General features: G+C 52.8%; 3 protein-coding genes across 10 annotated transcripts; 1 reads left to right on the top strand and 2 right to left on the bottom strand.

Annotated features, from left to right (window-relative positions):
- Positions 1–74: 74 nt before the first annotated feature.
- On the top strand, positions 75–11,849 carry TRAF3IP3 (TRAF3 interacting protein 3). Of its 3 annotated transcripts, none has more exons than XM_083878359.1 (16): positions 75–570; positions 1,395–1,711; positions 2,894–2,984; positions 3,425–3,482; positions 3,666–3,690; positions 3,929–3,958; positions 4,142–4,237; positions 6,302–6,373; positions 6,629–6,769; positions 7,367–7,504; positions 7,714–7,849; positions 8,509–8,571; positions 8,650–8,709; positions 9,244–9,392; positions 10,507–10,764; positions 11,713–11,849. In XM_083878359.1, the coding sequence occupies exons 2-16, from the start codon at positions 1,424–1,426 to the stop codon at positions 11,794–11,796; spliced, it is 1,689 nt and encodes a 562-aa protein (XP_083734485.1). In that variant the 5' UTR covers positions 75–570; positions 1,395–1,423; the 3' UTR covers positions 11,797–11,849. The 3 variants fall into 3 exon arrangements, with proteins under 3 accessions (XP_083734485.1, XP_083734483.1, XP_083734484.1); XM_083878357.1 differs by having other exon boundaries at positions 10,507–10,824; positions 11,713–11,817; XM_083878358.1 differs by lacking the exon at positions 11,713–11,849 and having other exon boundaries at positions 10,507–11,696.
- A 1,031-nt stretch (positions 11,850–12,880) lies between these two features.
- Positions 12,881–13,703, bottom strand: LOC310919160 (UPF0739 protein C1orf74; the record flags this gene model as incomplete). Its single annotated transcript, XM_083878360.1, has 1 exon — positions 12,881–13,703. The coding sequence occupies one exon, from the start codon at positions 13,701–13,703 to the stop codon at positions 12,885–12,887; it is 819 nt and encodes a 272-aa protein (XP_083734486.1). The 3' UTR covers positions 12,881–12,884.
- A 451-nt stretch (positions 13,704–14,154) lies between these two features.
- IRF6 (interferon regulatory factor 6) lies at positions 14,155–21,621 on the bottom strand. 6 transcript variants are annotated; one of them, XM_083878281.1, is made up of 8 exons: positions 21,603–21,621; positions 17,996–18,172; positions 16,931–17,135; positions 16,388–16,510; positions 16,136–16,282; positions 15,509–15,901; positions 15,023–15,141; positions 14,155–14,735 (listed from the first exon to the last, which is right to left on the bottom strand). In XM_083878281.1, exons 2-8 carry the CDS (start codon positions 18,167–18,169, stop codon positions 14,514–14,516), a joined length of 1,383 nt encoding a protein of 460 aa, XP_083734407.1. In that variant the 5' UTR covers positions 18,170–18,172; positions 21,603–21,621; the 3' UTR covers positions 14,155–14,513. The 6 variants fall into 6 exon arrangements, with proteins under 6 accessions (XP_083734407.1, XP_083734406.1, XP_083734405.1 ...); XM_083878280.1 differs by lacking the exon at positions 21,603–21,621 and adding an exon at positions 21,511–21,528; XM_083878279.1 differs by lacking the exon at positions 21,603–21,621 and adding an exon at positions 21,493–21,505.
- Positions 21,622–26,610: the final 4,989 nt, after the last annotated feature.

Raw genomic sequence — 26,610 nt, 5'->3', positions numbered from 1 at the left:
GCCGGGAGCCCTTATCAGTACCCGGCGCCCTTATCAGCGCCCAGCTGGCTAAACCGACCTCCTCCCGATTTGCATTAACGAAGCTTTCACTTCTCTAAAGACCTTAATGAATTTCTGCCATTCCTGACCTCTCCTCAGCTGCCAAAACACGCTTTTTTCCCCTCTTTCCAATCTGCGAGAAGCCTTACAATAATAGCATTACTGTACTTCCCCAAGGCTGGATTTCTCTGCCCCAAAGCCGCGCGGGGAAACTCCGTCCCCAAGTGCCACGAGCAGTTCCACGAGCCAGGGCTCAGCCTCTGAGTCACAGAGCGGCAAAGGGGGATGCCCCAACAGATAACTGCTGCCTCTGCCTAGGGCCAGGCTGGACACTGGGGCTCCCGAGATAAGCCTTGAGCACACACAGGAACCGGGGCTCGGCCGCAGCTGCACCGTTTCCTGTTTGACAGCGAGAAAAGGAGAGCACAAGATGAGGTGGGTGGCATGAGGAGGGCAGCTGGGGCGTGTTCCTGCCCGACAACACCCGGCTCGGCACGGCACCCGAGGGGCAGGACAGGACCCTGGCACCAGGTAAGTGCTGGAGCACCCCCAGCGCCGGGCTGCTGGGGCTGGAGGGGAGCACAGGCTAAAAGCAGCACCAGGCACCTTTCTCCTTTCTTTCCAGCCTACAAAACTTGCCCTGGGAAAGTGTAACGTGAGCCAGCAAGGAGCACAGGGGTTTTTCTGCTTTCCCTTGAAGGAAGAAGTGTAACAGCTCGGAAAGCAAAGATAGAGGACATGTTTAATTAGAGAGGGTAATTTGGGGTAGCAGAAGGAGGAAATAGAGAATTAGCTTGTCAAGAAAGCCTCAACGGTTTGCTCAGCCCGGGGTGAGTAATGGACTGTGTTCCTCTAAGCTTTATCCTGCTTTGCAGTGCATTTTTGGTGAACTGAGGCTTTTACGGCCCTGGGACAGGCTGGGCAGGCCAGAGGCAGCACAGGTGGGAGAGGGCTGAGCTTTTCCTGATGGGAAGAGATGGATGAGTGGAGACTGAGCAGGACACACAACCGGGCCTTTTCTAAAATGGAGCAAAAAGAGTTGAAAAACGCTCAGCATTTGGAGCAGTGGGCACCTTCCCCAGCCAGGGCAAGAGCTGCCCACCCCAAAAATGCTGCTCGCCCTCAAAGGAGGCCTCTACAGTAAAAGATAGCACCAGGAACCACCTTTGAGCATCCCACAGCTACCACAAGGACAGTTAGAAGAATTACAGAGCAAATTTTAATATAAACTATAAAGCATGGAAGCATTCTGCACGTAAACGGCACTCCAGAAGCACTGCCCGATACCCCACCACCATCAAACCCTAGAAACAGCTGATTTTCACTCAGGCCCCGTGTTTTCCCTGGTTTCACAGGGCAGAGCCCCCGCGGGGCCGGGGCCAGCATGCCCAGGAGGGCCCGGCCGGGGCGGCGGCCCGGGGAGAGCTACGAGGAGCGGAGCGAGCGGCGGCAGGAGGCTCGGGAGCGGCTCCGCTGCAGGAACAATGTCACCACCTGCCGCCGCCCCGCCCGGCCCGCCCCGCGCCCTTCGCACAGCCCCCGGCAGGCAGAGTTCCTCAGGAGGAGAAACCTGGCGGCCGAGCCCGGGGGGACCCTGCCGGGACAGCAGCCCGAGGCACGAACCCCTCCGGAGCCTTTCTCGCGGGTGGAGCCCAGCCCAAGCATCCTTCAGGTAACGCCTCCCCTGGGGCTCAGAGCTCAGCCCGCTCCAGGTAACGCCTGCCCTGCTCAGAGCTCAGCCCGCTCCAGGTAACAGCTCCCCTGGGGCTCAGAGCTCAGCCCGGTCCAGGTAACACCTCCCCTGGGGCTCAGAGCTCAGCCCGGTCCAGGTAACACCTCCCCTGGGGCTCAGAGCTCAGCCCGCTCCGGGTAACGCCTGCCCTGCTCCAGCCACCACCAGAGCACCAGCATCCAAGTCAAAGCACAGCCAAAATGCAGAGTGTGCAGACAAAAATGTGCATTTCCCTACAAACACAGTCACCCCCCCTGCTCCTCTCCCGTTTGCCAAGCTCTGAAACACGTGGAGATTTTTCTGCCATTTCTCCCAGTACAACTCCACAGTTTTGCTGCCAGGCTGCAGTTTTACACTTACAGAAATTATTTTTACCCTTGAAAAGTGAGCTGCATCCACCTGGCCTCCCTCCATCACCTGCGCTGTGTGCAGGAAGGGTGGAGGAGGCAGGAGACTCCCTGGCACTCATTACCCACCCTGTGGCACGTAGGAATCCAAAGGACTCCCTGCCTTCAAAAACACCTTTGGAGGGGTGCAAAACACCCCAGGCAGAGCCAAACAGATCTCACTGTAAATGTATTTCTGTGCAAAATTCCCTGGTACAGCCTGGGGACTCACAAAGCTGTGTGAGCAGAGACAGCAGAGTATGAGGTGATTTACACAGACACACCTCAAGCAACCTGCTCAGCACCAGAGTGAGCAGAGCAATCACCCACCTCCTGCTGCTACTTGGTTCAGCAGCTCCAGCCCCAGGAATCTGCAACAAGCACTGACATGCAGAGGCCTGAGCTGCTGAGCTGGCAGGGCCAACGAGGCCCCAGCCCGGGGAAGCAGAACTGGCACCTCTGCTCTGAGGCAGCAGAGACCCACACCAGGGCCCAGCTCCTGCTCACCTTGTCATTCTGGGGGTGTTGTTCCCCCATCCCAACACTCAGGCTGCTCCCCACTTTGCCACAAAGCTCTGCAGCTGCTGCAGCCACAGCAGCAGATCCCTGTGGATTTGCCACAGCAGCAGATCCCTGTGGATTTGCCATGGCTCTTTGGTATCTCCTTGCTGCCCCTCACCTACAGCCCTCAGCCTGTTTTGGGGAGACACTGACTCCAGCTGCCCTCTCGTTCCAGCACCCGAGGAGCTGCCCCACATTCCCCCCTGCTCAGCCCCTGCTGAGCCTCAGCACCCCCCGGGGACCAGGGGACTCTCTCAACACCCAAGGTACGTGAGGGATGCTCAGATTTCCCCAACACAACGTTCCCTTCCCACCTTCGCGTCTCCATGGAGCTGTTTGGGATCAGCTGGCAGCTCCCCAGTCCAGTCTGAGTTTTCCCTGCAGACTGCAGGAATTAGGAATATTTACCCTGGGGATGGATAAAACCACCCACAGCTTGACCACCAGTGCTGCTGAGCAGCTGCTCTGCCCCAGGGCTGCCCTGCTGCTGTCCCAGGATCAGCCAGGGGAGTGACCTCACTGCAGGACAATTCCATGCTGCTTCTCTGTCCACCAGAGCAGGACATTTCTTTGCCTCTTCTACCCACTGAGCTGTCACTGGACACTGTCTAAACTGGGAAAATGGGAGCAGAGATGGACACCCTCACAAAAAACATCCACAGCCCCTCAGGGGGATCACTGACACCCTCTTACTTTGCTTCCACAGGAACCCAGACCCTCCCAGAGCCAAGCTCAGCAGTGAGAGACTCGAGCCAGCAGACAGAGTAAGCAGCTCCTGCCCTGTCCCTGGGAATTCCCACAGGGCAGCAGCTCCCCAAGCCCGAAAGTGCTCCCCCTCCAAAAGGGACAAGGTTTGATGCACAGACTCACAGCCCAGCTGGGGAGGGGGTGGCCAGGCTGAAGACCCTCCCTGACACCTCAGTAACACACTTTGTTTTTCATTTCAGCTGGGGAGTAGCAGTTTTTAATAAGGTAAGGAAAGCACAGGTGATGATGAGCCTGGAAATCCTGAAAGTTAAACTGCTGTGGAAATATTTCCACTTCCCTGTAAAAACTAACCCAATGGACCCCAGCAGGCTCTCCTTCTCCACCCAAATATCGGCTGTTTAATCACTTTCATTTGAAAATATTTAGATTTTTGTAGCAAGTTCATTACATGTTTATAGACTGAAACAACCCTATTTTAAAACATTTGCCCTTTCCCTTCCAGGAAATGGTACAGCTCTCCAACTACCTGAAGGTAGGTACCAAACAGTGCTCAGCACCCACTGGGACAGCTGGTTTTTATCAAGAATAATACTTTTTAAATTAGTGTTAATATTGCTAAAAGCCCAATTTTAACACGGCCAAAAAAGTCAAGAGACCTGCAGGGCCTGGGGGGCTCTGGGCTGTCCCCCACTGACCATGTCCCCCTTGCCCACAGGAGGCCCTGCACCGGGAGCTGCTGCTCAAGCAGAAGATGGTGATTTTACAGGAGCTTTTGTCTACTCTGCTTCAGGCATCAGAGAAATCCTGGCAGGTACCAGAGAGCTGCAGAACCCCTCATCACCTCCCCTGCCTTGCTGTCACCTCTCTGCTTAGGGAGGGGTGGGACATACTCAGGAGAAAAGGGGAAACTTGGCCTAAATTTTTCACTTTTGTGCCCCAAGAGATTCTTGCAAAATGCACTTTGCTTTCAGATCAACAGCAAGGCTTTCTTATGGGATCATGAAATCAAATAATTCATGCCATTGTGGCATTAAAATAAAAAAGTGGTTTGAAAGCTCTGTTGGGGCAGAGAAGAGAGTGATTGGGCGAGGGGATACAAAACTCGTGTCAGACATCCTGTGCTCAGAAACTTCCGCCTGTGCTCGCTCCTTCAATATGTGAGCAGGAAAAAACACCCAGCCACAACTCGCAGGAAGTGGCCACGAAACCTCAGATTACAAACAGGTGGGTGCCCCTTGCTGCTCGCTGCCCCTGCTGCAGGAGAGACTTTGCTGCTGCCTCCGGCACGCCGCTGTTCATCAACCTAAAATCAGCTTTTCATCAGCCTAAATTCAGCCTTTCATCAGCCTAAAACTCCCCTCAGTGCTGGAGCCAACAGGCAGATGCCGCTGCTCAGAGGGGATTCCACGAGGCAGGTGGGGCCGGGGTGTTTCTCCAGGGGGTGCTGGCAAAGGGAGGGATGGATGGAAAGTGAGGGTTGGCTGCCCCTTCCCAGCCTCAGGTGAGGTGCCAAATGTTTGTTGCAGCAGCATTTTTAACCCTGTCTAACAGTTTGGATATCAAAGATGAGCTGTTGAATGCCTGTGGATGATGTGGCAGTGACTCTTGGAATGGCCACAGGGTCATTCCTGAGGTGCTGTTCATGGCTGGTTGTGGCTCCATGGGGCAAGGGAAGGCTCTGCAGGAGGATGAGGGTGTCTGGGAAAAAGCATTTGGTTCCTTCCCCCTCCCACAACTTCACTTGGAGGTCAGAGAGACCTTCCTACCCCGGGTCTGTGCCTGAAATCCTCCCCAGCTGTGAAACTTGCTCAGCTGATGCAGAAATGCTGCCAGACGAACAGGATGATGCTCAGTGGGTCTCTGTTGTGATTAAGGCCCCTTCCAACCCAAACCCTTCCATGACTTCTGCTGCAAAGCCCAGGACGGGCCTGATTGCCTCAAACATGGCACAGCCACATCTGCACAGCAGCTGGAACCTGTGCAGACAGCAGAGGAGGAGAGCTGAGGAAAACCAGGCAGGATATTGCACATCTAAAATTGCTTTTCAAAATTCCACCTACTTGCTAAGAGCTTTTAGTTCTTTGCACCAACAACCGAACAGGGAAGATTTCATCTTTGTGACTGTAAACGTGCTTCTGTGCAAATTTAAACAGTGCTGAGACACCAGGGAGTCTGGTTTTGCTTGGGTCTGTCAGCTATTCCTGGAACATCAAGGAGTTTCTTTTTAAGAGTCGTGACTTCAAGCAGCAGTGGGCAGAGAGGATATTGGTGCTCTCAGTATTGCTGGTGGAAAAACAGCCTACGTGAACTCTTTGCTAGAAATGTTATCTGAATTTGCATGCACTCTGCTTCCACAAAGCCTGAGCAGCCTGACTAACACCGAGAGATGATGAGGAGGAAAATGAATCATCACCCCTGCCCTCCATCCCCCTGCCCAACTGCAGATGTTGCAACACAGACCCAACCTATTTTCTAAAGAAAAGAGCAAGACAAGACCTTTCCAGCAGCTGGAGCTGGAGGGAGCACAAGCAGAGAGGAGGGGATCCGTGGGGACAGGCAGCAGCTGCATTCCTGCCAAAGCCAGCCAGAACAACCCCAAATCCCCTCGCTCCAAACTTGTCATGTCACTGCCAGCACCTGCACTCAGTAACCAGAGAAGCTGCCTCAGGACAGGCTTTCAATCCATAAAAGTTTTACTTCCCCCATATCCCATTTATTCTGAGGCTGGGCAGGTTTACTTGAGCTCTGAGCACTGAAGAGACTTTGATCTGATTACAGATGAAGGGAGAAAATGAATCAAAACCCAACAAAAAACATCAGGAGCACATTGTGCAGCTCATGATTTCACATCTCACTTCAATTGCTTTTTCCCCAGGGTCAGCTGAACGAAGACAAGCTGAGGTGTAAACTACGGGTGCTGGAGAATCAGCTGCACGCCTGCACCCAGGTAATGTCTGATTCACTGACAAACACAGGTGAGGAAAGGCAGGAAAACAAAAACCAAGCCGTGTAAATGGATCAGGTCTCAGTTTCTACATCAATCTGATTAGATACTTATCCAAAAAGGACTTTAACTCTTGGCTGAAGCAATGCTTCACAGCACTTTAGCAGTAGCACTTACACACTCCGTGTTTGCTAATGCTCAGGTTTAGCAAGGTCAGGAATCTGACAGATAAGCACTTCAAGCTTCCTTTCTTTAAAGAGTTACTCAAAGGAGTGTGTGAAGAAGATCCTGATAGAGATGGAGGACCAGAAACAGACCTATGAGCAGAAGGCAAAAGAGGCTCTTCAAAAGATGCTGGAGGACAAACTCCAAACAGAACAGCAGCTGCAAAGCTCTCAGGTGAGCAACATGTCTTACAGCTGGCTTGGCTTTAATCTAGTCCAACTGTGACAAAGAAAACCCACATGTCAGGGAAAGGTGATTACAGGCTTACCATTAGCAGAAAAGATAAAAAAAATATGAAGTTTTAGCTACTCAGCAAAGCCCAAAGCAGCTTCAATGCAACTTACGCTCACTGAAGGAGCTGCACATCAAGTCAGAGACAGCTCACAGCTGGGGAATTGTACTGTGGTCTGTCAGCCTGAATTGCCATCCCTTTCCCCCCACCATCCCCTGCTCTGCACACACACACAGAGGGCACCAGGCCTCCAGAGCTGTTTTTTCTGCAGTTGCTCATTTATATGAAAATAGGTTTTCCCCAAGAGGTAGCAAATCACTTTGACCCAGAGGATAACTGGTATTTACAGGAAAACGAGTGAGTTTTATCCCAAGCACAGGAATGTGTTCCCGTGTTGGCTCTGACCATCAGGTGGCATCAGCCCTACACGGGTTTGTGTGTCCTGGTGCTGGAGGAGCCAGCAGGGCCCGGCTGGTGTCACCCAGGGCAGGCTGGCACCATTCCCTGGGTCACCCCCGGGTCCCTGCTGTCCCCCCCAGAGAAGCCTGGCAGAGACACGGGAGGACCTGGCCTTCTGGAAGGAGCACGACGCCACCCTCAAAGCCGAACTGACCAGGGTGACCGCAGCGCACACCGAGCTCGAAAACAGTTTCCAGGCTTTGCAGAGCGAGCTCCAGGTAGGCGGGCTCCCCGCAGGAGCAGCTCCCTCTGCAATGAGGGATTTTGCGGGGCCCAGAGCAGCCGCGGCTGCCCCATCCCGGAGTGGCCGAGGCCGGACGGGGCTCGGAGCCCCCGGGGCCGGTGGAAGGCGGTCGGGGGCAGGCCGGGATGGGCTGGGATGGGCTCCCGAGGCCGAGCAGGCTGTGACCGTGTGCCCCTCGCCCAGCGGGCGGACGCGCAGAGCGAGCGGCTGAGCCGGGAGGTGCGGGCGCTGCGGGAGGAGCGCACGGAGCTGCTGCACACGGCCAGCGCCCTGCGCAGCGACAACGACCGCCAGGCCGGCCGCATCCGACACATCCAAGGTACCCGGGCCGGGAACGGGGCGGGCTCTGCCTCCAAAAACACGGAGGGGACAAGGGAAGTGCTCCCAAAGCCACCGTGCTCAGGGCTGCTCGCTCCCGATGTGCTGCACACCTCGGCTTGCCACTTCTGAGTGCCAAAGGCCTCCAAAAGTTGTTCCTGACTGGACTGAAGAGTTCAGAGAAGTGGCTTCGCTAGAGGAAAGGATGTAATGGGAGAGCTGAAAAGAAATAAATACCTGAAGTGTGTCCTCAGCTCGAATCGGGACCTTTCCCCCCTGGCAGCCCGGGAGCTGAGCGTGTCCTAAAGCACCACTGCAGACACGGGCCAGGAAACTCACACGCGTTATTTCAAACTCACACATGCCTATTGCAAACATAATTAAGGAAGAGAAAGTGGGTTGCAGTTCTAATCTTGTAACAGGTCTTGCATGAGCAGCTTTAAAATAAACCGTAAATTACTTGAACACAAGGCACGAGAGAAAAAACTGCCAAAAAAGAAAGGGCAATAAACAGCTAAAAATCACATCCCTTCAGAGAAGAAAGTCCAGGGCAGGCAACATCTGCTCCACTCTGCACATGTGGAGAACAGAAAAGTACCACCCTCGCATAAAGATGCAGAGATTTACACCAACCCTGATTTCCTTCAATCCTTATTTCAGATAAATTGCAAAAAGAACAAGAGCAGAAGGCAACACTGGAGGAAACAATCAGCCATTTGCAGAGTAAGTAACACAGAAATGCACAAAGTTAGAGACCTCCTTTAGGGCTGTCGACCATAATGTTGCTTTTTGTGTTCCCAGGCTTGATCCACAACCAGAACAACCAAGGGAAGAGCCAGGAGGTGACGGTGCAAAGGAAAGGTCAGCAAACTTTGTAACCCCCACGTAGCACTCCCTGGACACAGGAGCATAGCCCTGACCCTAGGAAAAGTCTACAGTGGTTTAGAAAAAAGGGTTATTTTAGAGCTACACAGAATGAGTGGTTTTGCTAGCTAACATTAAAACATAAATGTATTTATGATGGCAAACACTTTACAAAATAAATGGATTTCACTGCGAGTTCTACTTCAGTGGCTACACCATATTTTTTCCAAACAAAACACATTCCAGTTTATAACTGCAATTACAGCTGTGCTTAACAAAAAGAAAGTAATAAAACCAGCATTTTAACTCCCCCTCCCCTCCATTTCTGGCAACTGCCTAGAAACATTGCTCTTAAGGTGATGAACTTGTAGCTACAGCAGAGACAGGCCTGTGATAACAAACTCAGCTCCTGTGTCTTCTGCTTTCTGCATAGCACACAAATATTATCCTTAAACTGTGCTGAGTAAACAAGAGCTAAAGCCAACCCAGAGCCTGGAGCTGTTTCTCATCAGAAGCCTGACTGTTTTCTAGACCAGGTTTTCACTACACAGACCCCACCTCCCACTCCTGCCAAGGAAAAACAAAACGCTCTGTTAGAGCTCCCCGAGGAGGAGGGAACAGAAAGTCTGAAGGATGAGATGCAGAAAAGGACATCCCAGCTCACAGCAAAGGAGAACGAGGTGAGGAAGTCACTCAGTTGTTGCTGGTGTGAGAGATCCAGCAGAAACACCAGCACCAAAGCTCCTGCAAGGATTATCTGCCCTAAATTTTTATCCTGATACCGCCCTTGCCTGAAGCCCCAGTGAAGCGCCTAGACACAAAGACAGGGCTGCAGCAGCCTTGGCTGCAGGAGCAGAGCTCTCCCTGCACAAACCCAACTCCTGCTCTCACAGACAGGAGAGCCTCAGCAGCCTCACAGGGAAAAGCCAAAGCCACACTTTAAGCCCCTGAGCATAAAGGAAGGAGAGGAGAAAAAGAAAATGCTTGCAACAATTACAACAAAAATAACAGGAAGGGCCTGCTAACACAAGGAATGCCTTTTCATCTGGGCTGCAAAAAACCCCAAGCAGCCAAGGCTTTAGAGCCTTTTTCACACACTTTACCATCAAACCAGCCTTCTGCCAACCCTCAATTCTTATAGCAGTGTTCAGCCAGCAAGGATTTACTAAAAAGGACTTATAGAAAAAGTAATCTATAACTTACTGTAGTAGAGCTGAGAGCCACACAGGAGAGGAGCTTATCACACTAACCCACAGGGCTGAGGGCACCATCAGGTATCACCCACAAGCTCCTAGGAGAGGTTTATAAAGACAGACACAGGAAGAGGGGGGGACAAGACACCCAGGTGCCTTCATTTTTTCCTGAAGCCTCTGGGCACAGGCAGCTCCTTCCACAGCTGCTGCCTTATGCTCTGTTCATCCAAATGTCAGGGAGATACTGTCACTCCATCTGGGTGATCAGGAAAAGATACCATCCCTGAGTTTTGGGGTTGTGCAGCACAGCCAAGGCATCTGTCCTACGTGTCCCACCTCTCAGAGGGTTAAAAGGACTGTCAGGAATTGCTGTCAGGATCAGTGAAATGCAGAAGGAATTTCAGATTGAGGGGCAAACCCTGACAGGAGTCTGCATTCCACATCTTCCTGACCTCCACATTGTTGCAGTCATAAAAATCATTGATGCTCCTTTCCCCCCGTGCTGTGGCTGTGCAAAGCCAGGCAGGAGTGGGATGGTGGCAGGCAGGCACTGCCCCAGCACCACGCTGCAGTAACTCTGAGCTGTGCTCTGTCCCTGCAGGTACACGAGGATGCTCAGGCAGCAGAGCTGGGCCATGCCCGGGTGCAGCTGAAGCTCTGCAGCCACTGCAGCAGCCCGGCCAGCCTGGGTGTGCACAGAGCCGAGGGGACCCGCCCTGCTGAGAGCCCCTCGCTGTGCTCGCAGTGCTCGGAGCTGCGGAGGGAGCTGGAGGCGCTGAGTGAGGAGTACCAGTCCTGCCTGGCCCGGCTGCGCCAGTGCCGGGACGAGCTCAACCGCTCCCACGGCAGCCAGGCACAGGTGGGAGCCCCGTCTGGTGCTGTTTTACACTGTAACAACACAGACTTCGAGCTTCAGAAGGTTGAAAATTATTTTTTTTTTATTTTTGGGATGTGTCTCCCTTTTATACTACTTCACACAGACCAATTCAATTGGTGACAAAAAGGCAAACTTCTTCACTCACATTGGTCAGAGCAAAAGGACATCAAGAAGAAGTCCCTCTTAGGAAAAGGAATTAATAACACAGTACAGTTACAAAAACATCTTTCCTGTTTACAGAAAATTCTCTGGGAAAAGAATTTCAGAAAACTAAAACATCTCAGGCACGGAACCAGGGCTACACCCATTCCCACCCCAGCACTGCCATGGGCCTGGGACAGATCCTCCCTCCTCTGTGCCATGCAGAGGGATGAATGACACGTTTGCTGGGCTGAGATGAGAAGCGGCATCCCCCAGGGCAGGGGGAAATGGGGCACTGAGTAACAGAACCAATATGATCCCAACAGAAGCTGTTTATTGTTCACATTGCATGGCAGATACAGATTCTATAGGTCTGCTGTCCACCTGGGCATCTCTGGGTTGGCCGAGCTGCTTCTCCCTGAGGCAGGCACATCCTCCAGGACATCCAACTGCTCAATGTCCATCCTCACCTTGTGCTCCCCCTGTCCAGGATTTACAGTTTTTGCAGACAGTTTCTCAGGCTCTTTTCTTTTTTTTGATCCTGTTGTTTTCTCAGTAACCTTGGCAAATTCCTTAGAGCTCTAAAAACAAAACTGCAGGTGGTTTGGTAATATTACTCAGCACCAGTTTGGCTGGTGCACCAGAATGGCCTGTGTTATACAGACACATTGCTACACAGATTCCCCCCTCCTCTGTGCCATGCAGAGGGATGAATGACATGTTTGCTGGGCTGGGATGAGAAGTGGCATCCCCCAGCACCCTCCTTGTAACACAAGCTTCTCCTGGCAGAGACAGCGCGGCCCCTGGATCCCTCTCCTGGTGGCAGTGGCAGCAGTGGCCATCGCCACCTTCCTGCTGAGTTCCAGCCTGTGAAGGAGCTCCGTGATGACTGACTTCACTGCAGGAACTGACCTCTGCTTCACCAAAACCAACCTGACCTCAGCTTACTGTCTGCTCTTTTGTGTGTGCACATTGGGTTTGTATCCTGAGCTGGCTTCACTCCAGACAATGAACACGGAGACATCACCCCTTCCCTCGGCTGCTTTCATTTATTTCTCTGTTCCTGCTGGAGGCTGCACTGCCCAGTCCCTGAGGCTCTGAGGGGCAAAGCCCCTCTGGCCACCACTTGCCGTGGTGAGAGGGACAGGGCATCCCGTGCCCTCGGCATCCAGCCTGCCTGGGGTTTGTGCCCTCAAGTTCTCCTCCTGTATTTATTGCTCTCCCTAAATGGGAGGTACTCGTCCTGGGCCATCTTTACTCTAACCTGACAAAGAAACCCAGCTCAGGGGGGCTCTTTAGCACAGTCCCCTGCTGTGTCCTGAGCAATTCTCACACCCACCAGGCCCTGTTCTGTCCCACTCCTGCAGCCTCCCTTGTGGCTGAGCATCCCCACAGCCACAGGAGATGATTTCCCTTTCGCTACCAGCACCACATGAATTCACCAGAGACAGGGGTTTAAAGTCCCTTTAGCAGCTGCACCGTGCAGGTTTTACAGCAGCACTTGCCCCTCATTCATGTGCAGGCTCAGACACACAGGCCATGACACCTCCTCCAATGGGAAATACACCTGAAATATATATGTAATATACACATAACAAACACGTCGTAAACACACATGGAGCCTACAATAAACTTCACTGATTCAAAGCACTGTGGTGTCCAAATCATTTATTAATCTTCAGCTGCCCACTGCAAATAAATACACATTGACTTTGCAGGGTGTGATGTGCAGGAAGGCAGGAGTGAGGCAGCAGAGCAGCTGGGAACACACATGTCCATACACTCCTTTTTTTAAAGAACGTGTATTTGGTTTTGCCACCAGCCTGCGGTGACCGTCACAATTCAGCCCTGAGTGCTCAAGGACCACGAGAGATGCAGGGGACAACCCACACCGGGAACTGGATCTTCTGCCTCGGTCCCTGATGAGCGAGAAGGATGAAATGTCTGAGTACACTCGTGTTTTACAAGGCAACCGCTGGAAGAGACACGACCTCGCTGGAAATGCAGAGATCCACAAAATCGCTCTGAGCACTGAAAGCCTCCCTGAGCTCCTGGCCCCAGGTATCCAGCACGTCGCTGAGCTGGGCACACAGGCTCTCCGGCACGCTGAACGAGCAGATCTGCACGCTGAGCCCGTCCTTTATCCGCGGGCAGGAGGCCCGGGCCGTGAACACCCTGAGCGGGGTCAGCGCCAGGCAGTTCTCGGCGCCCTGGGCGAAGGTGTACACGGCGGGGTAGCCCAGCAGCACCCCGGCCACGGTGCACAGGTTCCAGTCGCCGGGGACGACCTCGCTGGCGGTCACGGGCTCAGGGCCGGCGGCCTGGGCGTCCCGCAGGTGGCCCAGGAGGGCGGAGAGGTGGCGGCGCACGGCCCGGGCCTGCTCCGGGGCACAGAGCGCCGGGCCCCGCGGGCCCGCGGACACGTCCACCAGCGGAACGGGCCGGGCCCCGAGCACCGCCCCGACCCGCCTGAGGGCCGGCCCCGGCCGCAGCACCAGCGCCGAGCCGCCCACGGCCAGCACGTGGAGCCGGCCCGGGGCCAGCCCGGCCTCCCGCAGCCTGCACAGGTACCGCCGCAGCTCGGCCGGGCCCGCGGCCCCGCAGTCCCACAGCAGCGCCGGCTTCAGCCCGGCCGCCACCGCCAGCACCTCCCCGGCCGCCTGCAGGGCTCGGGCCGCGGGCAGCCGCCGCCTCCGCCCGGGCCTGGCCCCGGGCCTGGCCCCCAGCGCCTCCCGGGCCGCCGCCACCAGCAGCGGCACCGCCACCGGCCCCGCGGCCATCGGCGGAACCCGCCCCGCGCCCGCGGTTCCGGGGCGGGCCCCAACTCCGCCCGGCCCCGAGGAGCCGCCTCCTGCCGGGCGGGGCCGGGAGAAGGGCCGGGAACAGCCGGGAGAAGGGCCCTGGCCAGGAGAAGGGCTGGGAGAAGGGCCCAGAACCGGGCCGGGGCAGCGGCACAGCCGCGAGAAGGGCCGGGAGCCGGGCCGGGGCAGCGCCCGCAGCCTGGCACAAAGCAGGGTACCAGCACTGAATGCTCAGGCTTGTACAGATCTAAACAATTCTTACCAGCCCCCAGGAGGAGCTCCAGAGGTCCCTTCCACCCCCATTCTGTTATAGATGTATTTTCACTGCCTCTGTATATGCATCCCCATAAAAACCCCACACTGTAAGGAGTATCATCCTTCAAGGTTGCTGCTAGAGCCCAGTTAAAGAGAAAAAAAATAGACGAGGTGATATTGTCTAGGCAGGTTTAATAGAGCACAGATTATTTTCTTTCTCTCCTTTTAATGATCAAGTGTTTATATACAGTGTGTTATAGCAGATTAAAAAATATTACAGAATTGAAAATCTGGTTTATACAGAGGGGTTGCTTAAGCAAACAGCTGAAAAGGGTGAAGGAGTTACAAGTATTCCTGTAATCCCATCTATTCTGAGCCACTTCCAAAACGAAAGCACCACAGACTGCTGCAATTGTGGAATCAGATGAGAAGATTTACAAATTTTATTGATTCAGGCAAGGCCCTAAGTTAAGAAACACTTGTGTATATGTACAAGGTAAGAAAGCCCGAGGAAGGAAGGCAGGCGAGGGCGGGTCACTGTGCCGGGAGTGGCTGCGCCATGTGCATGGCCGGGGCCTGCATGGGCCAGCCCTCCTGGTGGTTCTGCAGCAGCCGGTACAGCTGCTTCAGGTGCGCCACGATGTTGTCCTTGATGTCGGGCGTGGAGATCTGCAGCCGCACGCTGCCGCTGTCGAAGGAGCGCGTGAAGTCCCCGGAGAACATCTCGTAGATCATCCGGGCCACAACCGGGATGACCTGTTGAAGAATAAGTCCCTTTTTAGCCTAAAAACACATGGAATGTCCCTGTTACTCTGCAGGAAGCCCTGTCCTGAATGCAGAGATGGTTTCCACGATACTCTAAAACACACTCACAAACCAATTCTGTTCAGTATATGTCACATTTGTGTTTGCTCTCCCAAACCACCAATTTTACTGGAGTTTTCTTGGTGTCAGAAGCCACAGCAGAAAAGAACAGGTCTCAGCATCCCTGGAAATTGATCCCAAACCCAAGAAGGCTGGCACATGTCACCCCAGAGCCCCACCTGCACCACGATGAGTTTCCTCTCCCTGGGTTTTCCATCGGGCCACTCCTCTCCAAAACAGAAGTAGATCTCGTATGGTGGCTGTTTCTCAATTTGTCCCTTCTGATGGGCAATCAGCTCTAGGAAGAAAAGCAGGGTGCTGCAGGGTTGTCCTCTTTAGGCTGGAAACACCCACGACATCCCACCTCATTGCATCACCCCCAGCCTTACCTACACACTGTCCTCTGCCACCTCTCACACAGTTACAGCTCATTCCTTGCACGTGAAGTGCTTTCTTTAAAAGCAAAGCCCTCTGATGTCTCTCAGAGCATTAAATGAGCGTACAGTGCCTTTCTCCTGCCACACACCCGCTCCAAGCTCCCCTGAAGTCGGGGAGCAGTGGCCCTGACCCACTCTCCACACCTGGTGCATCCAGTGCAGCCCACCCTGTCCAACAGTGCCACGACCAACGTCCAAATCTCTCTTCCAGAAGCAGAAGTTACCTACCGCTCAGGAACGTTTCCAGACAGAAGAGTTTAACCTTCTTTTGCCTCTCGATGAGATTTGGGGTGGTGGAGGAGGGAGCACAGGGCCCAGACCAGTACACCTTGCACTGGCACAGCCGCACGGCATAGATGGCGTGGCCGCTGACCTCCAGGATCAGTCCCCTGTCCATAACGTCCAGCAGCCGGCTCGTGAAGATCTTCTGCCTCTCATTGGTGATCTGCTCTGTCCCTGGAAACTTGACTTGCTCCAAACTGATGGGCCCAAAGAGCTCCTCCTGGTCTGGCATAGGACCCAGCTCTCCATAGAAAAGTCTGCAGCCCTGCGGGTTGCTCACGGTCGTCGTGGGCCCAGTCTCCTTCCCTCGATATTCAAATTTGATTTCTAGGTCTGTCACTGAGAGAGAAACCAACCATCAGTGTGGCTTTTCCTGGAGCATCAGCACCAGGGACACCACACAAGCCTTGCCGCCCTCATGGGGGATGCTTAAACCTCACACAGTTCTGTTTAAACTACACAAGTTCTCCTCACTCACCCACAAACAGCCACAGGAAAAAAAGGCAAAACACTATTTTCTGTGGGGTTTTAAAGTACAAAAGCAGAAGCACTGTTACAAGCCCATGCACGTACTTGGCAGAGAGCTGATCCAGAGCTCAGGGCTGCTGAAGAAGTCGTGCTGCAGTGCTGTTGGAGGCATTTCCATATCCAGAGGTTCGTTCTTTGGCCACACAGTTTCAGAGCTGCAGTTTTCTGCACTGGCTGGAGCCATCGGAGAATCTACAAAAAGGCAACAACTCTTCAATAAATCAAGATTTTATAAATCAAGCATGCAGCAATTTACAAACAAATACCTTCACTAATACATTATTTTGTGCCACCTACCATTGATATTAAGAAATGGAAATGTCTCTTGAATTGGGACATGCTGAGATTGATTCAATTCTTCCTCCTCTTCATCATCAAGATCATTATCCTTTTCATCCCACGGAGCTGAGCCAGTGGAACCTGCAAACAAACACATTCTTGTGGGTGGATGATCAGCACGAAACACTGAAAAAATATCATCTTCATATTGGATATCAATTTGTGTATTTGTCAAATTTCAGTAAAAAAGGATAAATCTGATCCATACAACACACTAATTTCAGTTTAATATCTAATTTTAGAAAGCAAAGGTTAAAGTATTGATGAAGTAAGACACAGTATTGCCAGTATTGGACTGTTTAGCAGGAAAACATACAGCTGCGCACAGCTTTATTAATTTTAGTACTACAGCATGGTTTAAAGTCCTTTTAGTTTAAGCACAGGCTTCAGCTGGCAGGTGCTCCTGCTGCACAAGGGCAGAGAGAGTTAATGCAGAGAGGGCAGGGGCTCCCTTGGAGCCACGCCTGCCCAGGAGCCAGCACGTGTCAGCAAGGCCCTCACCTGGATTAATGATTGATCCCTGCGACTGCGGGATGTCGCACACTTCATAAATTTTGATTGGGTTCATGGGCACCTCCTTGGTGCCATCGTACATCAAATTAAACTCCCGGCTCTTGTTAAGTGCACATCGGAGCTGGGCTTTCCACTTTGCAGGGTCTGGCTCGTCCACTCCTTCCTGGTACTTTCCTGTTTCCACGGCCCATGCCTGGGGACAAAGTACAGCCAGCTCAGTCCAGCCCTCCTCACAGAGCAGCTTTTTATTGGAAACCAAACTTCCAAACAAATCCACCGTAAAATCCTTCTCTTGCAGAAGTCTTAATTAGAGCTCTCGTGATAACAACAACAACAACAGAAAAAAAAGGAAATTCCCACTCTAATAGTTTTTTCCCATTAAAAGAAAGTGGAGAAAAAGATGCAAATCCAAATTCCAAAAGAATTTTCACAATTCTGGGTTAGAAATTTTTGTGGATTCAACACCAGAAGTCATTTTAGACCGGGAGCCCATGCAGGAGGAATGGACTTGGTTAAAATGGAGTGGAAGGGCAGCCACAGACATCCAGCTGGCCTCTCCCTCTCACCCCAAAATCTGATTATTGGTCCAAGATTCCTCCAACACAGAGGTCAGAAATTCCTCAAAGGAGTGCAGGGAGTTACAGTGAATCCCTTGGGATAAGAATATTAGGGACAGCAGCGATGAGTGCTTGTGATGAGCTTGTGGTGGACCTCTTAAGACTTATGTAACAGCATTTCATGGTTTGCTGCCAAGAGCAAGCCAGTGATGACATCCCAGCCTGAGCAGATGAAGCCAACAGCCTTCATCCTCCAGAGACCACGGGTCCCACAGCATCCACCCTTTGGTGGTGGGAAAGGGTTAAAGAACTCAACACCATCTCAAGCAGTGCCAAGCTTGGCATCCAGGTGCACAAAGTGGCTTTTTCTGAGGTCAGATAAATAGAATGTGCCTGCAAATAGCTCCCGAGATGCCTGTCCAGCCCCTGGGCCAACAATCCAGCCCTTTGTGTCTGTTCCAGAGCCGTGGGATGCCCGCCCTCTCCTCTGGCTCACCTTGAAGATGGTGTTCTCCTCCTCGTGCTGGGGGCTGTGCCGGGTCGCGTGTTTCCAGGGGATCTGGAAGCGCTTGGCCTCGCGGTTCAGCCAGATCAGCCCGGGGTACATCCCACTGTCCACCTGGGCCACCAGCCACGGCTTCAGGCGCACCCTCCGCGGGTGGAGGGCCATGGTCTGCAGGGGGGGACAGCAGAGCCACTGCTAGAGCTTACCTCAGCCTCATTTGCTTCAAAGAAACTGAATTAATTTAGCGAGAAAGGGCCCTGTGCTGTGTAACTGCTGTTACATTTATGGCACTGCACCCTGAAACCACCAATTCCGATTCAGCCGGGTGACTCCTCTGCCGGGAAGAGCCACACACACCTCCCTAAGCAGGGCCCAGGAACTGTTACAAGGACAACAGCTCACATTCGGTGTTCCAGAGTGTGTTATTTGTGCTCACTGAGCACACGGAAGGCGAGCCCAGAGCAGACCTGGGCTGTAAACCCTGAGCAGGAGATAAAGCCACGAACAAGCCACAGCAAGAACAGGCAGCAGAGTTTCCAAAGCCTCCACGTACACCTTGGAGAAGGGGCTGATGTGATCTCTGCTCCTTCAGCCCTGTCACACTCACACCGAGGAGGAGAAAGGCTCACCCTGACTGGGAGGCTTTAGCCCAGCCGAGGTGCAGGGGCCAGGCTGAGGCACAGGGGCTGCTTCACCACAGACACAGACTCTGAAAGTCATTTTATGGCTTTTCCATGAATGCCCTGAATGCAGCATAATCATTGGCAAACAGCACTGACCTGTAATAACCAGGATGTTTATCCAGAAGGACATGAACTGCAGGCCTGCCTGCGCCGCTGCTAAAAATCGAGTGCTGTTTACTTAATGTTTTTGTTAAGTAGCCTTGTGTTGCTCATACAATTGCAGCCAGCCAACACTGTTTTCCTTGTGTAGAACAAAGCCAAACAAACAAAATTAATGCCTGTCCCTCTCTAAGAAGAGGCAACATTCAGTATCTTTAGATTTTGGGAGGGGATTTCTGCACGGCAGGTGTATCTCCCATATTCATTGGTAAATCCTGAAACAGAGGTGAGAAATTACAAATATTCCCTTTAATAAAGCAGTTACAGGACAAGTAAAACCTTTGCCATAAGCCCTGAATATTGCTGGAGGAGTTGCAAAATGTGTCTGGTAGCAGAGATGGAGAAGATTAAAAAAATCCTATCCAAGAACTAGTCTAGGAACAGGTTTGATTTGTTCAAATACCTGCAGATCCCATTCAGATGCAAGTGCTCACACAAAATTAATCCAAACACAACTCAGTTTATCTGTTTATCTTTTCTGCAAAGAAAATGTTCAGCTTCAACTGCAAACCATCTTTAAATAATAGTTTGAAAATGTGTGGGCACATTACCAGACTGTTTCCCAGGAGCTGCAAAAAATCAGGAAGCAATCATCAGAATTATTTTAGTGCTCCTGAAACTCTGCTCTGTTGCTTCTCCATGTTGCAAATGCTGTCAGAATTAAACCTTCAGAGGTGTGCTTGCTAAGACACAAAGTCCAGGTTAATCCTGGACTTAGAATTGAGACCAAAATCAGATACTGATTCCTCTTGAAAAGGAAAAAAAGGTGTTATTTTGAAGGACCCTTACTGCAGCTAGTTTCCACAATCTTTTTTACACTTAACCTTACAAGCAGTCCCTGCTAATAACGTGTGCTGTGCACACACGGTAAAATTCAAACCCCCCGAAGAGGAGGTTTGTGCCCCTCTCCCGGCACACAGGGGGTCACAAGGTGGGTGCTGCCTGGGATTGTCCCTGGGCCCGCAGACAGCGTCTGTCAGTGCTGCACACCACAATGCTTTATGACCTTTTATCACCAATGACTTGTTGACACAATAACTAAGAGCAAATCAACTTGAATCCCATTGCTGAGCTCAGACGGTGAGTCAGCCTCTTACAACCTTCAACTTCGATCCGGTGGGTTCCCCTAAATGCCAGACACCTGGGGAATGTCTGTGCACGTTCACGGCTGTGCCAAGGCAGGCTTGGCCCTCTCTCAGTGCACAAACACAGCGACTATCCAGCTCCCTTCATTCCCACTCAGTTTGGGTGGTGTGTAGGGATAATTAGGGATTTCTTTTCCACAGAAGTCCCTGTGCTGCTAATGCATCTCTGGTCAGTGATGTAATTACTCCCTGTGCCCTAATTATTAGTATTTCTCCTTGGAGACGTTCAGCCCGACAAGAACAACCCAAACTCAGGAAGGAGCAGACAGCCTGCAGCCCCTGGGCTGCGGAGGAGTGACCAAGGTCAGGGACAGCCCCAGTGAGCCCTGGTGACACTCAGGGCCCTGCTGAGGTGCCACACAATCCAACAGCACATGGAGCACCAGGAAAACCATCCTGAGGCCCAACTCAGCCCTGCTGCACAGATGCTTTCGTTCCACACCCAAATACATTCAGTGTTCCTGCTCCACCTCATCCCTCAAAGCCTCTGAGGATGGAAGGATCTTCTCAGGGTTCAGTGCTGTGAACCCACAGACCGTGCTCCGTGCTCGGTACCTGTTTGACTCTGTTATCCTGCATTTCATGGACCTGTATTCATTTCTTCAAAGGCAAACAAACTTTCCCACAGAGAAACGGGCCGAATTTCCCTGGGACCCTGAATCAGCTCCCTGCACCAGGAACCCGGGGCTCCCCCATTTCAGAGCTCTGCACTTCTCCTGCCTCCCACCCCCCGCGCTGCCCCGACACACCTGAGCACCATTAACCCTTTGAATTCCCGGTCTGCGCACCCCAATCCGGCCACCTCAGCCCCGGCACGGCCGGGCGGCCCCGAAAACTGGAAGGGGCAACAGAGTCGTTACACACAGTGCGGGGTTTGGGGGTAACAGCTGCCACTCGATGGCCGCGGGGGATGAAGGGGTGGGGGTCAGCCTTGCCCTGACTTTAGGCCCCGCTTTACACCGACTGAAAGGCGCAGCCCGGGGCCGGCCAGCCCAGCGCGGCCGGCGGAGCCGAGGGCACGGAGCGGTAAATCGGCATTTCCAGCCAGCTCTGCCCGCCCGGAGCCGCACGGCGCCCCAGAACAGCCGCCCTTCCAGCGGGGCCGGGCGCTGCAGCCTCCGGAGCCCCGCACGGAGCCCCGCGAGTGCCCCGAGCCCCCGCCCCGGCCCGGCCCGGCCCCGCTCCGCCCGGAGCCCCCGCGGGACGGGACAGGGACGGGGCCGCGCCCGGCAGCTCCCGGCCCGGGCGGCTCCGGGGCCGGTCCGGCCCGATCCCCGCTCCCCGCACAGCTCACCCCGTCCGTGTGTCCGTCCGTCCGCCCGTCTGTCCGTCCGTGGGGCTGGGGCGGGTCCGTCCCGCGGGGGCTCGGGGCCGCCCCGCGGGGCCCGCGCGTGGGGCAGCGGCGCTCGGGCAGCGGCGGCCGCGCTGAGCCAGCGCCCGCCCCCCTCACCTGCCCCGCCTCACCTGCCCCAGCCCGCCCCCCTCACCTGCCCCGCCTCACCTGGTCCGCCCCTCTCACCTGGTCCGCCCCTCTCACCTGCCCCAGCCCGCCCCTCTCACCTGCCCCGCCTCACCTGCCCCAGCCCGCCCCCCTCACCTGCCCCGCCTCACCTGCCCCGCCCCCCTCACCTGCCCCGCCTCACCTGCCCCCCTCACCTGCCCCAGCCCGCCCCCCTCACCTGCCCCCCTCACCTGCCCCAGCCCGCCCCTCTCACCTGCCCCGCCTCACCTGCCCCAGCCCGCCCCTCTCACCTGCCCCGCCTCACCTGCCCCAGCCCGCCCCTCTCACCTGCCCCGCCTCACCTGCCCTGCCCCGCCCCCTCACCTGCCCCGCCTCACCTGCCCCGCCCCCCTCACCTGCCCCGCCTCACCTGCCTCACCCGGCCCGCCCCCCTCACCTGCCCCGCCTCACCTGCCTCGGCCCGCCCCTCTCACCTTCCCCCCCCACCTGCCTCACCCGCTCCGCTCCCCGTCGCTCCCGCAGATCTCCCCCAACCCCCGCACGGAGCACCCCGCACCCCCGGCCCTTCTGCCGCCTCCCTTTTCCTGTCTAATGGAACATTTAGGAAACTTCCAAACGGGATATTTTTTCCCCTCTGGTAAATGGAGTATTTAGGAAAGGAAGTTTGCTTTGCAGCGGGATATCTTTGCCTTTTAAATGGAATATTTTGGGAGGAAGACATTAAGTTCCTGGGTTTTTTCACAGTTCAAAGCGTATTCAGCTGAGTCATAGAATCACAGCATAATTAAGGCTGGAAAAGACCTCCAAGATCATCGAGCCCAAACATTAACCCAGCACTGCCAGGTCCACCACTAAACCGTGTCCCCTGCACCACATCCCTGGGGTTTTGAACCCTTCCAGGGACAGTGGCTCTGCCACTTCCCCAGCAGCCTGTTCCAATGCTTGTCCATCCTTTCAGGGAAGAAAATCTCCCAAATATCCGATCTAAACCTCCCCTGGCACAACCTGAGTGCATTTGCTCTTGTCCTACATCCATCCATCCATAGAATCCATATCCAGTCAATGATAGCACAGGATGAAACCCTGAAGTCAGCTCTGATTAAATCCACAGGCACACATTTTTTAGTCTGAAAAGCATAAAAACATCCCTTTTCCCTGCCTCCATCCCCGCTCTGGGGTCACACCTACCCCTGGGAAGGGGCTCAGCAGCTTCTCCCGGGTCCCTCCGCAGCCTCCTGCCCTCCAGCCTCGCGTCTTATTTATTTTCCTCGTAGGTGGAGAGACGTGACTCAGTGGTGAATCTTGGTTTCAAGGATCATACAATACTTCACCATTCAGTTTCAATGAACTAGAAAAAATATGGGAATTTCCCTTCTCCTTCTCACCCTGAACACTATGGGAAATGCTGAACCCTGACTTTGGGAAGGCTGATTTACACCCATAACTCAGTCCCAGCCAGGGGTTTGGAACTAGACAAAATCTTGGAGATCTTCACACAGAGACAAAACAATTCACCATTTTTCAGGGGAAGTTTGCCTTGCTGGATGCCGAGTGCAAGGTAAATATTTCAGGCTTCATTCAGCATGGAATTTCACTCAGAGGAAATGTGCAGGAGGTTGTTAGCACATAAGAAAATCTTTCTGGCAGTGAGCAGAGGACAAGATATGACCCTCCGAGGTCAGTGCTCTCTGTGTTGGGTGAGATGGGTTTCCGTAGCGGTACCTGACCATTCCTGGCGTGTGGATCAAGGGACAGCTGCTCCTGGCACAAAACACCCCTGTTATTCCTGCTGTAGAAAAGCAGGCAGTGGTAGGACAATTTTGGGAGCAACTGGCAAGAGACACAAGGAGATATTGGGCTGAACTCCAGACCAAGCTCTGGAGGATCTTTGATCTCTCCTCAGATGGGTCAGCACAAAAGCCTCCGTTCATCCTCGCTGCATTCCTGCTGTCCACATCTCCCTCCCACCGCAGGGGAGTGTGAGGATGCTTTGGGTTGGCTTTGTCCATGCTGGGATGCTGGGGAGCTGAGGAAGGAGACACCAGCGGTGCTGCTGCCCACACTCTGCTGCCTTGGCTGTCTGTGCACTGCTGGGAGCTGCCTGGGCAGGGATTTACCCTTCCCGAACCACTGGAAGGACACTCGAGATGCCCAACCCACAGGAGGGTTCCTGGGGCAGCTCAGGGCCGGGGGATTGAAAAAATGGAGCAATGTGGCAAAGCAGCTGGGTGAGGACTGCTCCAGCCTGGGAGGAGGGTCCAGTCCTGCCTGCAGTGTCCCTGTGTGCCTGCCAGCACCTGGTGCCTCTGCCACAGCCTCTGCTGCCTCCTCAGCATTGACACAGATGCCAAACAAATGAGTCTTCCCAGCCCTCTGCAGGGTTTGGTGGTTTGGTTTTGGTTCTTTTTTTTCCCTCGAGTTTCTACCAGCCTGTGCTGGAGCGTGTGGCAGCACGTTGGGCTAGGCAGCTGATGGGAAATAAACTGAATTTTTCCATGCTCTTGGCTGGGAAACTCGGCTTTGGAGCTGCAGAGGTGATCACCCAGGGATAACTCATTAGGCAGGATGTGCAACCAGGTGTTACCTGTCTGAAACTGATCATCCAAAGTGTTCACTCTGACACATGGATCCTGCTCCTTCAGGCAGACAGACAGCACCAGTCTCTACACTGCAGTGTTTTCTAGAAATTATTCTTTTTTATATTTACTTCTCTCTGCCTATATTTGCTTCTCTCTGCATTTTTTTTTAATCAAATGAAGAGATTGTTTTGCTAATAAACTGTCCCTTGTGAAGTGACATCCTGCTGGCTGAGAGACAGCAGCTCTTTCAGTGCAGTCTGCAGAGCACACAGAGGATGTGCAGACGAATTTTCATACCAGGAGCTATGGGATTTACTTTATTTCAGTGCCAAATTAATATCACTGTTTTATCAACACGATTGCATGTCATGATACCTGCCACAGCAGCAGCTGGGCTTTGTACTCCAGGTCTCCTGCAGCCCTTTGTTCCCAGCTGGAGAAGATTGCAGTCATCAAAACAAAAAGGAACCATTTTCTCTCCTGGGAACAGATCACCAAGTTCCCATAAGGCAAAACAAAATTATGCAATGAGTCAAGACAATGTCCTGGGCATGTGGAGTCTTGCTGTGTGCTCTCAGCACTCACATTCCAGCAGGCAGCTCCGTGCAGGAGAGCAGCACAAAATGGTGGAGAGGCTTCACCCCAGCACATCCCAAACTCCCCAAATGTGCTGCAGGAAAAAGGGAATAATTCTTCCCACCCTGTCCTGCCAGCACCTCTGTGGCCTGGGCCAGGGAGAACTCCTGGCCTCACCAGCCAAGATAATTCCAAAAATTATATAAAATAATTTATAAACATGATTGTGGCTACCAAAGTCTTCTTTCTCTAGTGAAGAAGAGAAGAGGGAGGGATGGATTTACTGTTATTTTTCTGGTGGGCAGCCCTGGAGCTGCTCTGCTGTGGACAAGGCATCTCCGAGTCAGGGGCTGAAGCTCAGCTGAAGCACTCCTAAAAGCAAGGGTTGGGTTCATTATTGTGTTACATTCTTCTGGGCACGAGGATAGACAAGAACATCATTAAATTAAAATGCTTGAACTGAAATAGAACAGTCTTAAATTTTCTGGCAACTTCTCTGGCCCTTCCCATCCATCTCCAGGCTCCTGCTGTGTTGTCTCTTTCCTCTCTTTGCTCTTCTTTTAAATGAAACCAAACCTTGCCTGGGTATCCTTACATGTAAAAGTGTAAGGTTGAATTATACTCCTGCAAATCTCTATGTGTATAAATATAAATGTAAGTATAAATATATAAATATCTATATATATATATAAATATATATATATAAATATATATATAAATATACACAGTACCACTGCTGAGTTACTTGCAGCTGTGAGGGGATTCAGACCAAATCTCACTCTTACAGTGCAGCATGAATTGCTCTACTGTTCTGCAATATCAAATTCAAATTTCTGCCTGGTTCTTAGCCAGTATTCTTCCACGAGAGAGGCTCTTCTTACCTAACCAACACCAAAAAATGTCCCCAAAAAAGTGAGCAGCTTAAATCCATCTGGGCCTTGGCATTAGGGTAAGAGAATCTATGGTTTCCTATTAACGCTGCTCCAATCCTCTTAATGAAGATATTGGGCTGGCTTGGGCCCATTTATAGCTCAGGTCATTCTTTCCAGTGACACAGATAATGGCTGGGTTCAGAACAGCGGGTTTGGTGTGAAGAAAACACAATCCTGGTGGTTCCTCAGGAGAAGGAAAGTGTTCCGTGTGTGCTGAGAGCAGGGGCTGAGCCATAGCTCTGAGTGGTGCTGAGCACAAAAAAAACCCAAATCAAAGCAATAAATGAGGTTCAAGGGAGAATTTCCATGGACACAAAGAGGGGAAGGGAATAAGGAAAATGTGCTCTAAAAATACATAAATAACAATTCCTGTTCTTTTTAGCTTAAAGCTTTAAGATGGGGATGTGACAATAAGAGGAATATGTGTATCTAGGTGTCTTCACTAATTGCCTCACAGCCCACAGTAGGCATTCAATTAATTTAATCCATCAGCAGGTTTTTTAATGGCAGTGTTTTCTCAGGATTCCTGTTTTCTCAGGATTCTGTCTCTGTAGTTGTTGCTTTTCCTGTGCCCCATTTCACTGAAGCCCTGAGCAGCCCCCATAGGCAGGTAATACAAGCCAGCTTTGCAATGATTAATGTTCCTTCCCTATAATCCCCTTTTTTTCCCTAGAAAACTCTACAGGACAGAGGATGGGGCTGTGTGTTGTGTGTAAAGGGAACCTCTGCTCCCAAATCCTTTGACAGGGAGGTATTAATGTGTAGAAAGACCCTGAGGCCTGGAGTTTGCTCCTAAATAGGGCACAGCTCAGAACATCTGAAGGTCTCTGGGGCTCATGGGTGGGAATCTCCTAATGATCTTTAGTTATTTTTATCCCTGCCCAGGGCTCAATGCTCTGGGGCAGAGGAGCCACTCTCAGATCTCCCAGGGAGTGCACGGAGCTGCCAGGAGCTGGGCAGGGGAGGAGGAACAAGAAAATAAAGCACAGAAAAGGGAAGGTGACAATAGCAAGACACAGCGTTAACATCAGAGAAAGGCACGAGACAGCGAGAAGAAAAAGAACCAAGGA

Source organism: Zosterops lateralis (assembly GCF_965231275.1).
Source record: "Zosterops lateralis genome assembly, chromosome: 26".
NCBI lineage: Eukaryota > Metazoa > Chordata > Aves > Passeriformes > Zosteropidae > Zosterops > Zosterops lateralis.
The sequence above is the reverse complement of the archived record's forward strand: the minus strand, read 5'-3'. Positions and strand labels throughout refer to the sequence as shown.